Here is a 13,720-nt window from a genome sequence, read left to right as displayed (position 1 = left end):
AGTGATAAGAGCCCTGTACAGATTATTGGACTAGGTCTCTTTACAAAGTATTCTGCGGTATTATGTACAGGGGCAGCGGATGTGCACCTGATATTATATTTTATGTGTTTTTTTTGCTTTTGGTGTCCATCTTTTGCGATCTTCTACATGTAGATGGTGACTCATGTTGAATACTCTGGTTTTATTCTCTGTTTTTCTGCACCAATATTTTTTGCAAAAATTACATAAAATTTCACCTAATTCAAAATAATTAATACGTACTATGATTTAACTTATTATTTCTGTAGGGGATCGACTACCATTGTAAATGTTTCTTCAGTTATTATTGAGTAATGTACGTTCTGCACGAGCAGTTATCTCTATGGAACGTATGTAATATGTTATATTTATACTTTAATTTAAAAAAATTTTTAAAAAAAACATAAAATAGAAAAAAAATAACCATTTTTCTTAAAATATTTACTAGACTAAAATCGATGTATAACCTAAATATAGTCTGTACAATGCTGAATACAAATCTAATTTAAGATTGTAATTATAGCTATTGACCAGGAGAGGGCAGACACGTTCTTCTGTTATTTTCTTTATATTTATTACATTATATATTTAGTATTATTATATTTATTATTTATTCTAATTATTATTTCCATTGTTATAAAACTGCTGTACGCCACAGAGTGAGTGGATTATACAAATGTAATATACAGTATTGACCAGGAGAGGGCAGGCACGTCATCTGTATTTCGGCCCTCTCCTATGAGCCCTGCGCTCTCCTCCCCCTGGCTCAGTGATTCACCTCCCATCTTTCTTCTCACACAAAGAAGAGCTGCTGCTCCGATGAGAGCCCTGCCGAGGATTTCAATGCAGGAAAACCAGGATTTTCCCTCGCCTAGGATTTCTATTTCTGCCGCTCACACACTTGGATTGATGGGATGAGGATTATTTTCTGCACATTTTAGAAGAAGGATATAAGATATGGACAAGCAGAGCTTTGTAAAGGCTTGGAAATGGCAAGTAGCTTTCTCCCTTCTCCTTTGTAGCTGGGGCTGGGTCTCGGGGCAGCTGCGTTATTCTATAGCTGAGGAGTCTCGTCCAGGGACTGTGGTGGGGAATGTGGCTCAGGATCTGGGGCTGAATCTGCCCGATATTCACAGGAGGAGACTGAGTTTGGGCTCGGAGGGAAGCAGCAGATTATTCTCTATAGAGCAGAAGAATGGAGCTCTGGTTGTATCTGAGAGGATTGATAGGGAGAGCCTGTGTGGATCCAGCCTGAGCTGCCTGCTGCATCTAGAGGTGGTGGCCGAGAACCCTCTGGAGCTGCACAGTCTGGAGATAGACGTTCTGGATATTAATGATAATTCACCTATTTTCTCAGTTTCTGATCAAATTATAAAGATTACAGAACTGCTTACAAGTCCAGGCGTTCAGTTCCCTCTGGAAGCTGCCAAAGATCTGGATATAGGTAAAAATAGTGTTAGTCAGTATAGATTGAACCAGAATCCATATTTTTCTTTATTAGAAAAAAAACGTAATGATGGGACTCTCATTGCTGAATTAGTCCTGGAAAAAAATCTAGATAGAGAAGAGAAAGCCGAGCACAAGCTGATCCTCACGGCTATAGATGGGGGCGAACCGGCCAGATCCGGATCCATGCAGATAACAATTATGGTTTTAGATATTAATGACAATCCTCCCATCTTCCAGCAATCTAACTATAAGGTAGAAATTCTAGAAAATATACCTGTCACTACAGTCATCCTAAAACTAAATGCCACAGATCTGGATGACGGAGCAAATGGTGAGATTTTTTATTCCTTTGATCACCATACTCTGGAATCGGCAAAGAAAATATTTGATATCAATCCACAAACTGGTGAAATTACTGTAAAGGGATCTGTGGATTATGAAGTGTCCAAATCCTATGAATTATTCGTCAAGGCAGCAGACAAAGGATTGCCTAAGCTGGAAGGACGATGTGTGGTTCAGGTGGATGTGAGAGATGTCAATGATAACACTCCAGAAATTATCTTTACATCTAAAATTCAGGAGGTTCCTGAAAATTCCCCCATAGGGACGGTGGTCGGATTTATTACAGTCAGAGATAGAGACTCTGGTAAAAATGGTGAAATAAGACTTGAGGTGTCCCCAGGTTTACCCTTTACATGCCAGCCCATGTCGCAGCGTTACGCTCTGGTCAGCAGTGGACCTCTGGACAGGGAGAAGCTCTCACAATATACTATTAGACTGACGGCCTCTGATCTGGGGTCTCCATCTCTCGGCAGCCACATTACAATCAGCCTTAATATCTCGGATGTTAATGATAATCCTCCAGCATTTCTACACAATGTCTACAATGCCTTCATAGCAGAGAACAACGAGGCGGGCAGACTGTTATGTACGGTATCTGCCGCAGATCTGGATGAGGGAGCTAATGCAAACCTCATCTACTCCATCGCTGAGAGTCACATCCATGGTTCTCCCTTCTCCTCATTCGTCTACATTAACTCCGACACCGGGAATATTTATGCACAAAGGTCTTTTGACTATGAACAATTCCAGGTTCTGCAGATCACAGCCCGGGTGGAAGATTCTGGATCTCCAAAATTATCCTCCAATGTTTCCGTCTTCCTATTTATTCTGGATACCAATGACAACTCTCCCACTATCTTATACCCGGAGAATACGGGGGAGACCGCGGCTCAGGAGACCATTCCCAGATCTGCTGCGGCCGGGTATTTAGTCAGTAAGGTGTCCGCAGTAGATATAGATTCTGGCCACAATGCCTGGCTCCTCTATAGTCTTGTTCACACGGCCAGTCCTGCTTTATTCCACATCTCTGAATACACAGGAGAAGTCCGGACTCTGCGAGGGTTACACGAGACGGATAACACGGAGCATCGCCTGGTGATTGTAGTCAGCGACCATGGGGAACCTTCTATGACATCTACAGCCACTATCCTTGTCAATATATTAGACACCGTTCCTCAGGAAAGTCCTAGATCTCAAGACTTTCTTCCAAATGCCAAATCTACTCCAGACCTGACCCTCTATCTTATTGTCTCCCTTGTGGCCATCAGCACAGTGTTTCTGGTCACATTTACTATATTACTTGTCAGGTGTCTTAGAAGGAATTATGGCTCTGGCTGTGGATTCTGCTTTACTGACAAATCCCTTTCTCCCACCTATATGGATCAGTACAAGCCCACCCTTTACCTGAACACAGATGGGACATTGAAGTACATGGAGGTGCGGATGGCTCCACCAGACGCTGCGGGGTCTTGTTATCCCGCTTGTTTCCCCCCTGTAGACATCGCTCATTCTACATTATCTAAGACTCAGATGAATGACATGGTCGGACAGCCAGAACTTATTGCTGATTCCAGTTACTTTAATAAATCGGATCAGGTGAGATTTCTTTTATACATTGTGACATTTTATTTTTTTCTAGAATTTTCTCTTTTCCTGGTGATTATTTTTTTAGATTTATTATAATGTGTACAAAAAATCCGACTTCTTAATCTTTCTGTATTTCTGCATTTGGAAATCGGTGTCTTCTGACCTGGTCCATGTTGTGGTTTAGTTGGACAGTTTTTATTTTTACTTTATTGGGATATTCATCTGGTATTCACTTCTAGATGGTTTCGCTGTTTTATATCTATATTTTTATGACCTATAAAATATTTACATCGGCCGGAGATATAAGATTAGACCAGGTCATAGGTCAATACTAAATTCAGGATCCCTGCGTTGACTGTGATGTTTCAGATTATCGGAGTGTGCTAAGGATACGTAATACCGCCATCATTGTCTGTACAGATTTTAGATAGTCTTTATATGACAAACCGGGATATCTGTATACTCATTGCGATAAAAATGTAAGACGTTATTCACAAGGCCATATTATAGCTCTGGACCTGTGTATGCTTCTGAAGTCATACAGACAAAGGTTCCCTTATGGTCAGCTTGTACTGGGGATACCCACCTTGGAAAGATTTTGTTCTCTCTAACACTCTTATAAGACGTTGACTTATACTTTTATGGATTCACGGTGTGACTATGTCTCCTCTTGTTCCATATTTTTTATCTGGCTTTTGCTCCTTTGGAAATTTTCCTTGGATCCCGAGAACTATGGGTTATCTTTACGAAGAGTGGCATTCTCACGCTAGTCTACATGAGCCAAGCGTTGAGGGCCATGCACCTCCATTGTAACCTACAAGCTACAAGCGTAATCATCGGCACGAGTAAACTGGCCGGATCTTAATTATATGTATTGTCTTAACTGGTGTTTAAGAGGTTGGAGGCCCAAGTCTCTTGATAATGCCGCCACCGTCCTCCAATTGGAGCCAGTCCATACCTGCTTTAGGTCTGCCGTCAGCTACAATTCACAGATAATATAATAACTGACACATTGTTGACGCCATATTCACGTCTGCACCCTTATCCCTTGTTCTGGTCTGTCGTAGGACCAGAACAACGGACAGATAGACCACTAAAACATAGGGCACCAACAGTGCCTGATAGACCCAATTGACTATAATAGGATCTATCTGGTGTACATTCTTTTAAACTGGTGCCGATGGATGAAAAAGTCGGACTTACTGCACTTTTGATTTTTGGTGGTCACCGCAGCGGAGTCTCCAAACGGAGATGTGAACCCAAGCTGAGATGGCATATCATGTAAAGATGTTGATAAGTTGATATCTTCAGTTATTACATGTTCCTGTAGTAGGAAAAGATATATATATATATATATATATATATATATATATATATATATACTGTATATATATATATATATACAGTCCTATGAAAAAGTTTGGGCACCCCTATTAATCTTAATCATTTTTAGTTCTAAATATTTTGGTGTTTGCATCAGCCATTTCAGTTTGATATATCTAATAACTGATGGACACAGTAATATTTCAGGATTGAAATGAGGTTTATTGTACTAACAGAAAATGTGCAATATGCATTAAACCAAAATTTGACCGGTGCAAAAGTATGGGCACCTCAACAGAAAAGTGACATTAATATTTATTAGATCCTCCTTTTGCAAAGATAACAGCCTCTAGTCACTTCCTGTAGCTTTTAATCAGTTCCTGGATCCTGGATAAAGGTATTTTGGACAAACAATTCAAGTTCAGTTAAGTTAGATGGTCGCCGAGCATGGACAGCCCGCTTCAAATCATCCCACAGATGTTCAATGATATTCAGGTCTGGGGACTGGGATGGCCATTCCAGAACATTGTAATTGTTCCTCTGCATGAATGCCTGAGTTGATTTGGAGCGGTGTTTTGGATCATTGTCTTGCTGAAATATCCATCCCCGGCGTAACTTCAACTTCGTCACTGATTCTTGAACATTATTCTCAAGAATCTGCTGATACTGAGTGGAATCCATGCGACCCTCAACTTTAACAAGATTCCCGGTGCCGGCATTGGCCACACAGCCACAAAGCATGATGGAACCTCCACCAAATTTTACAGTGGGTAGCAAGAGTTTTTCTTGGAATGCTGTTTCTTTTTGGACGCCATGCATAACGCCTTTTTTTATAACCAAACAACTCAATTTTTGTTTCCAAAATGAAGCTGCCTTGTCCAAATGTGCTTTTTCATACCTCAGGCAACTCTATTTGTGGCGTACGTGCAGAAACGGCTTCTTTCTCATCACTCTCCCATACAGCTTCTATTTGTGCAAAGTGCGCTGTATAGTTGACCGATGCACAGTGACACCATCTGCAGCAAGATGATGCTGCAGCTCTTTGGAGGTGGTCTGTGGATTGTTCTTGACTGTTCTCACTATTCTTCTTCTCTGCCTTTCTGATATTTTTCTTGGCCTGCCACTTCTGGGCTTAACAAGAACTGTCCCTGTGGTCTTCCATTTCCTTACTATGTTCCTCACAGTGGAAACTGACAGGTTAAATCTCTGAGACAACTTTTTGTATCCTTCCCCTGAACAACTATGTTGAACAATCTTTGTTTTCAGATCATTTGAGAGTTGTTTTGAGTAGCCCATGATGCCACTCTTCAGAGGAGATTCAAATAGGAGATCAACTTGCAATTGGCCACCTTAAATACCTTTTCTTATGATTGGATACACCTGGCTATGAAGTTCAAAGCTCACTGAGGTTACAAAACCAATTTTGTGCTTCAGTAAGTCAGTAAAAAGTAGTTAGGGGAATTCAAATCAATAAAATGATAAGGGTGCCCATACTTTTGCACCAGTCAAATTTTGGTTTAATGCATATTGCACATTTTCTGTTAGTACAATAAACCTCATTTCAATCCTGAAATATTACTGTGTCCATCAGTTATTAGATATATCAAACTGAAATGGCTGTTGCAAACACCAAAATATTTAGAACTAAAAATGATTAAGATTAATAGGGGTGCCCAAACTTTTTCATAGGACTGTATATACACTCACCGGCCACTTTATTAGGTACACCTGTCCAACTGCTCGTTAACACTTAATTTCTAATCAGCCAATCACATGGCGGCAACTCAGTGCATTTAGGCATGTAGACATGGTCAAGACAATCTCCTGCAGTTCAAACCGAGCATCAGTATGGGGGAAGAAAGGTGATTTGAGTGCCTTTGAACGTGGCATGGTTGTTGGTGCCAGAAGGGCTGGTCTGAGTATTTCAGAAACTGCTGATCTACTGGGATTTTCACGCACAACCATCTCTAGGGTTTACAGAGAATGGTCCGAAAAAGAAAAAACATCCAGTGAGCGGAAGTTCTGTGGGCGGAAATGCGTTGTTGATGCCAGAGGTCAGAGGAGAATGGCCAGACTGGTTCGAGCTGATAGAAAGGCAACAGTGACTCAAATAGCCACCCGTTACAACCAAGGTAGCCAGAAGAGCATCTCTGAACGCACAGTGCGTCGAACTTTGAGGCAGATGGGCTACAGCAGCAGAAGACCACACCGGGTGCCACTCCTTTCAGCTAAGAACAGGAAACTGAGGCTACAATTTGCACAAGCTCATCGAAATTGGACAATTGAAGATTGGAAAAACGTTGCCTGGTCTGATGAGTCTCGATTTCTGCTGCGACATTCGGATGGTAGGGTCAGAATTTGACGTCAACAACATGAAAGCATGGATCCATCCTGCCTTGTATCAACGGTTCAGGCTGGTGGTGGTGGTGTCATGGTGTGGGGAATATTTTCTTGGCACTCTTTGGGCCCCTTGGTACCAATTGAGCATCGTTGCAACGCCAAAGCCTACCTGAGTATTGTTGCTGACCATGTCCATCCCTTTATGACCACAATGTACCCAACATCTGATGGCTACTTTCAGCAGGATAATGCACCATGTCATAAAGCTGGAATCATCTCAGACTGGTTTCTTGAACATGACAATGAGTTCACTGTACTCCAATGGCCTCCACAGTCACCAGATCTCAATCCAATAGAGGAGCATCTTTGGGATGTGGTGGAACGGGAGATTCGCATCATGGATGTGCAGCCGACAAATCTGCGGCAACTGTGTGATGCCATCATGTCAATATGGACCAAAATCTCTGAGGAATGCTTCCAGCACCTTGTTGAATCTATGCCACGAAGAATTGAGGCAGTTCTGAAGGCAAAAGGGGGTCCAACCCGTTACTAGCATGGTGTACCTAATAAAGTGGCCGGTGAGTGTATATATATATATACTGTATATATATATATATATATATATATATATATATATATATATATATATATATACATATGTTACAGAAACATTACCTGCAGAAACTTTTTCTGGATCATGTCTATATACTGGACCACAGGGCACTTTAGTAGGTTGCGAGGCCTTTGAATATTTACAATTAGAGATGAGGGAATTGAGCTGACGAAGGGGAATTTGATCTGAATTTCAGGAAATATTCAATTCCCTCAAATCCGGATTTCCTCATGCTTTGTGGCAACAAATCACATTTGTTCCTGCTCATGTTAGGACATGGGGCAATGAACTCTGGGAATGCGGGATCACCCACAATGCCATGCCTGCAGCCAATCAGTAGCCAGCTGAACCTGTGATGTCACAACCCTAGTAATATCCTCTGCCATCTTGGATTCAGGTATTTGCCAGTGTACTTAGTGCAGGCGCTGGGGGGGTGGGGGTAGAAAACACATGAAATCCAATATTTTGCTCAATAGAAGTTCGGGGAAAGGATAGGGAGGAATTTATATAGCGTATTCAAGGGTTTATTGGAGGTCTTTGCAGCCTGGTTAATTGAACAATCCTACTATACCTTCTTGCACTGGCTGCCATGACACTGCTGCTCATTGCAGGTTGCAATAGGTCATACCTGTGTAATGCAAATTATTGGGGTCTCATTAATCGTTGTGCGGCGCAGTTATATATTGTAAAGACTCTACTTGGCGTTTATTACACTATCACTGTATTGTGTCACTACCAGAGCGGACTCCCCATATGTAATATTGCACGGCACAGTGTCCTACACCACTATACCGACTCTCCGCAGCCAGGAATTAGCTTCTTTTTAACGAGATTCGCTGTATATTAATTCAGATCAAATCGCATTGTTTTGGAAAATTTGGTGAACTGGCCGAATCGAATTTTTGAAAAATTCACTCATCTCTACAAAACATCTGGGAATTTTACTGCACATTAGATCTTGGACTGGCATTATTTACCTTCTGTTCATATAGAGGCAAAGGTGTAGCTATAGGGGGTGCAGAGGTAGCAGTTTTTATGGGGTCCTGGACCCTGAAAGGAAGTAAAGGTCCCTCTTCCCCATAAAATTTACAACTATTGTAAATGGTACCGGGTAGAATTTGCAGAATTTGCACCAGCTGATGCCTCTGTATATAGGTACCGTAAATATACATTTATTATTAAGACGGGCATTGCACCATAGACATATATAAAGGTTACATGATCTTCACTGAAGCAAGAGACCGTTACATATTACTGCACATTGTGAGATTAATACAGATGTCATATCGACCCATTATTTGTCAGGTGATGCAAAGATAGCGAGACGTCCACACTAAAGACAATTTTTTTCATTCAGTTTGCTCCTAATATAGCTTTGCACTTTAGCATATCGACTCCATATTGTAATTATCATTTCTGGCCAAAAGAGGGCAGCCACGTCATCCAGATATTGTTTGGAGATCTGCTCCGATGAGCCCTGCGCTCTCCTCCCCCTGGCTCAGTGATTCACCTCCCATCTTTCTTCTCACACAAAGAAGAGCTGCTGCTCCGATGAGAGCCCTGCCGAGGATTTCAATGCAGGAAAACCAGGATTTTCCCTCACCCAGGATTTCTATTTCTGCCGCTCACACACTCGGATTGATGGGATGAGGATTATTTTCTGCACATTTTAGAAGAAGGATTTAAGATATGGACAAGCAGAGCTTTGTAAAGGCTTGGAAATGGCAAGTAGCTTTCTCCCTTCTCCTTTGTAGCTGGGGCTGGGTCTCGGGGCAGCTGCGTTATTCTATAGCTGAGGAGTCTCATCCAGGGACTGTGGTGGGGAATGTGGCTCAGGATCTGGGGCTGAATCTGCCCGATATTCACAGGAGGAGACTGAGTTTGGGCTCGGAGGGAAGCAGCAGATTATTCTCTATAGAGCAGAAGAATGGAGCTCTGGTTGTATCTGAGAGGATTGATAGGGAGAGCCTGTGTGGATCCAGCCTGAGCTGCCTGCTGCATCTAGAGGTGGTGGCCGAGAACCCTCTGGAGCTGCACAGTCTGGAGATAGACATTCTGGATATTAATGATAATTCTCCAATATTTCCAAGCAAAAATCAGATTGTAAAAATTACAGAATTATTAACAGTACAAGGTGAGCAATTTCCCTTGGAGAACGCGCAGGATCTTGATGTAGGTATTAATAGTATCAGTCAGTACAGACTAAACCCAAATCCGTATTTTTCATTATCTGTCACTAAAGATTCTGGAAATCTCATTGCTGAATTAGTCCTGGAAAAAATTCTAGATAGAGAAGAAAAATCAGAGCACAAGCTGATCCTCACGGCTATAGATGGAGGAGATCCGGCCAGATCCGGATCCACGCAGATCACTGTCATTGTATTAGATATTAATGACAATCCTCCGGTGTTTGATCAGCCGCGATATAAGATTAATATCCTGGAGAACGTGCCCTTAAATACAGTCATAATAAAGCTGAATGCTACCGATTCCGATGAGGGGGTAAATAGCGAGTTCACGTATTCTATAGATCAACGGACAGCAAATTCTGCAAAAGAAATATTTGATATAAAGCCAAATACGGGTGAAATATTTATTAAAGGTTCGGTGGATTTTGAGACTTCTACTAGTTATGAATTATTAATAAAAGCAATAGATAAAGGAGCCCCGAAGCTGGAGGGCAGATGTCGTATTCAGATCGAAATAGAAGATGCGAATGATAATATTCCTGAAATTCATTTTATATCCAAAAATAATAAAATACCTGAAAACGCCCCCATAGGAACTGTAGTGGGTTTCATCACCGTAAGAGACAAAGACTCGGGTAAGAATGGAGAAATAAGACTTGAGGTGTCCCCAGATTTACCCTTTAAAATCCAGCCCATGTCGCAGCGTTACGCTCTGGTCAGCAGTGGACATCTGGACAGGGAGAAGCTCTCACAATATACTATTAGACTGACGGCCTCTGATCTGGGGTCTCCATCTCTCGGCAGCCACATTACAATCAGCCTTAATATCTCGGATGTTAATGATAATCCTCCAGCATTTCTACACAATGTCTACAATGCCTTCATAGCAGAGAACAATGAGGCGGGCAGACTGTTATGTACGGTATCTGCCGCAGATCTGGATGAGGGAGCTAATGCAAACCTCATCTACTCCATCGCTGAGAGTCACATCCATGGTTCTCCCGTCTCCTCATTCGTCTACATTAACTCCGACACCGGGAATATTTATGCACAAAGGTCTTTTGACTATGAACAATTCCAGGTTCTGCAGATCACAGCCCGGGTGGAAGATTCTGGATCTCCAAAATTGTCCTCCAATGTTTCCGTCTTCCTATTTATTCTGGATACCAATGACAACTCTCCCACTATCTTATACCCGGAGAATACGGGGGAGACCGCGGCTCAGGAGACCATTCCCAGATCTGCTGCGGCCGGGTATTTAGTCAGTAAGGTGTCTGCAGTGGATGTAGATTCTGGCCACAATGCCTGGCTCCTCTATAGTCTTGTTCACACGGCCAGTCCTGCTTTATTCCACATCTCTGAATACACAGGAGAAGTCCGGACTCTGCGAGGGTTACACGAGACGGATAACACGGAGCATCGACTGGTGATTGTAGTCAGCGACCATGGGGAACCTTCTATGACATCTACAGCCACTATCCTTGTCAATATATTAGACACCGTTCCTCAGGAAAGTCCCAGATCTCAAGATTTTCTTCCAAATGCCAAATCTACTCCAGACCTGACCCTCTATCTTATTGTCTCCCTTGTGGCCATCAGCGCAGTGTTTCTGGTCACATTTACTATATTACTTGTCAGGTGTCTTAGAAGGAATCATGGCTCTGGCTGTGGATTCTGCTTTACGGACAAATCCCTTTCTCCCACCTATATGGATCAGTACAAACCCACCCTTTACCTGAACACAGATGGGACATTGAAGTACATGGAGGTGCGGATGGCTCCACCAGATGCTGCGGGGTCTTGTTATCCCGCTTGTTTCCCCCCTACTACAGATATTGCAGGTTTTACGCTGAGTAAACCTGAAAATCCTCCTCAATTATCGGAACCAAATCCCTTGTCTAGCTCAGACTGGGTCAATGAACATGATCAGGTGAGATAATAAGGACAAATTTTCTGTTATTTTAGCCCTTTTCATAAGCTTTATAACTACACTGACTTTAGGATGTTTTGTCCTAGGTCTGTAGATATTTAGGGACATTGTTATACTTGACCGGTGTATTGGCGTTACCGTATTTACTATAATCCGTCATATACCGTAGAATCTGGTTCAGTATACAAGTTACAAGCCGTAAACTAACCGATAAGAAAACATTTACATAAAATCTTTACTTTTGTATTGCTGTATACTGTGTATGGTAAAACTATTCAGGATATTTCTACCTGTGGTGTTTGGGCGCCTTATATCTGATCTATTGTATAGTCTGTGTATGTTAGTATTACAATACTTTACTCTCATGGAAATTGTTGTAAATGTGCTACGTAAAATCTAAAATGACTAAAGTATCCCCGGAAATTCAATTGTCTTATTTTTGCAAGAACCTACAATTATCCCTATTGTTTCTTGCCATATTATAGATGTGTTCTTACCTACTAGACTAGATAGTGTGAGTCTTTCGGAGACGTTATACCGTGGCCTATGGTTTGCTGTAGCATATACCGTATTACAGCATGTACATTGAAGGTTTTCTGGCAAGGCCATATGGGCTTCTGGACAAGGACAGGCCCCATCTTTGACATTGCCATGCCACCAAGACATAAGGTGCTGACCATGCCTCTTTTTTGGCACATAAAGTGTTAAAGTCACATGTAAAATGGCTGTTAGCTCTGGACTCTTGCCTACTCCAGGAGGTTAACCTGAGAACCTTTTGGATGTTCCTGGAGTGTAGGAAAGTATATGAAAGCGTCATCCATAGTTAAGTGGGGATGAGCTCGACAAAGCTTCGTAACAATAACTGCAGAAAACCCAAAATGGATGGAGAAGATAGAAAAGTGTTCGAGGCTGGCCTGTGTATTGGTAGCTTAAACTGTAAAACAGTATGTCCCAACCTTTTATGGAAATCTCTACCAAATAATGTTTACTAGAGATGAGCGAGTAGTATTTAATCGAGTAGGTATTCGATCGAATACTATGGTATTCGAAATACTCGTACTCGATCGAATACTACTCGCTATTCGAATGGAAAAATTCAATGCAGAACCAGTGTTGATTGGCCAAATGCTATACAGTCGGCCAATCAACGCTGGTTCTTCTCCTACCTTTAAAAGTCTCCTCCTCACTGCGTCCCTGCGGCGTCTTCCGGCTCTGAATTCACTCTGCCAGGCATCGGGCCTGGGCAGAGCCGACTGCGCATTCCCGTGCTACAAGAAAATGGCCGCTTTGACTGTAAGCGGCCATTTTCTTGTAATGCGGGCATGTGCAGTCGGCTCTGTCCGGCCCGATGCCTGGCAGAGTGAATTCATTGCCGGATGACGACGCAGAGACGCTGTGCGGAGAAGACTTCTTGGAGAATCCAGCTCGACCCTCACTCATGGACTTGGTAAGTTCAGTTTGATCGAACGTTGCCTACCCCTGAAACGAGCATTTTTCCCCATAGAGTATAATAGGATTCGATATTCGATTCGAGTAGTCGAATATTGAGAGGCTACTTGAAACGAATATCGAGCATTTAACTACTCGCTCATCTCTAATGTTTACCAAAAGACCAAAAATGTCCTAAGGACGTGGATAATGTTACAATAAGGCCTGCGGTCATCTTCCCAACCAGAGTGTAGTGGCCCCCGATGGGATTCCAAGGCACCTTGCTGGGAGTGCTGTGCAATAATGGTCCATTCTGAAAGTATATAATGGATATGGAAGGTAATAGGAAAATATATATATATATATATATATATATATATATATATATATATAATGGATGGTAAACCAGTTATACAGGGCTAAATACTTAGCAAGCAAGTGATGAAACTGATATATGTATTTATATATTAGCGGTATGGATATGAAATATAAATCATCAAC

General features: G+C 42.0%; 1 protein-coding gene across 21 annotated transcripts in view; it reads left to right on the top strand.

Annotated features, from left to right (window-relative positions):
* LOC142204081 (protocadherin gamma-C5-like) overlaps positions 1-13,720 on the top strand; it is a 290,042-nt gene that overhangs the window by 214,559 nt on the left and 61,763 nt on the right. For 2 of the 21 annotated variants that reach the window (XM_075275334.1, XM_075275330.1), the window contains exon 1: positions 813-3,405. The exons of 17 other annotated variants lie outside the window; for them this stretch is intronic. In XM_075275334.1, the coding sequence (XP_075131435.1) occupies positions 976-3,405 (2,430 nt within the window). In that variant the 5' untranslated portion in view covers positions 813-975. Of the gene's footprint in view, positions 1-812; positions 3,406-9,219; positions 11,792-13,720 lie in introns of those variants that run through there. 2 more of the 21 variants (XM_075275332.1, XM_075275329.1) reach the window with 1 other exon arrangement.

Source organism: Leptodactylus fuscus, chromosome 5 (assembly GCF_031893055.1).
Source record: "Leptodactylus fuscus isolate aLepFus1 chromosome 5, aLepFus1.hap2, whole genome shotgun sequence".
Taxonomy (NCBI): domain Eukaryota; kingdom Metazoa; phylum Chordata; class Amphibia; order Anura; family Leptodactylidae; genus Leptodactylus; species Leptodactylus fuscus.
This window is presented reverse-complemented; position numbering and strand designations above follow the sequence as displayed.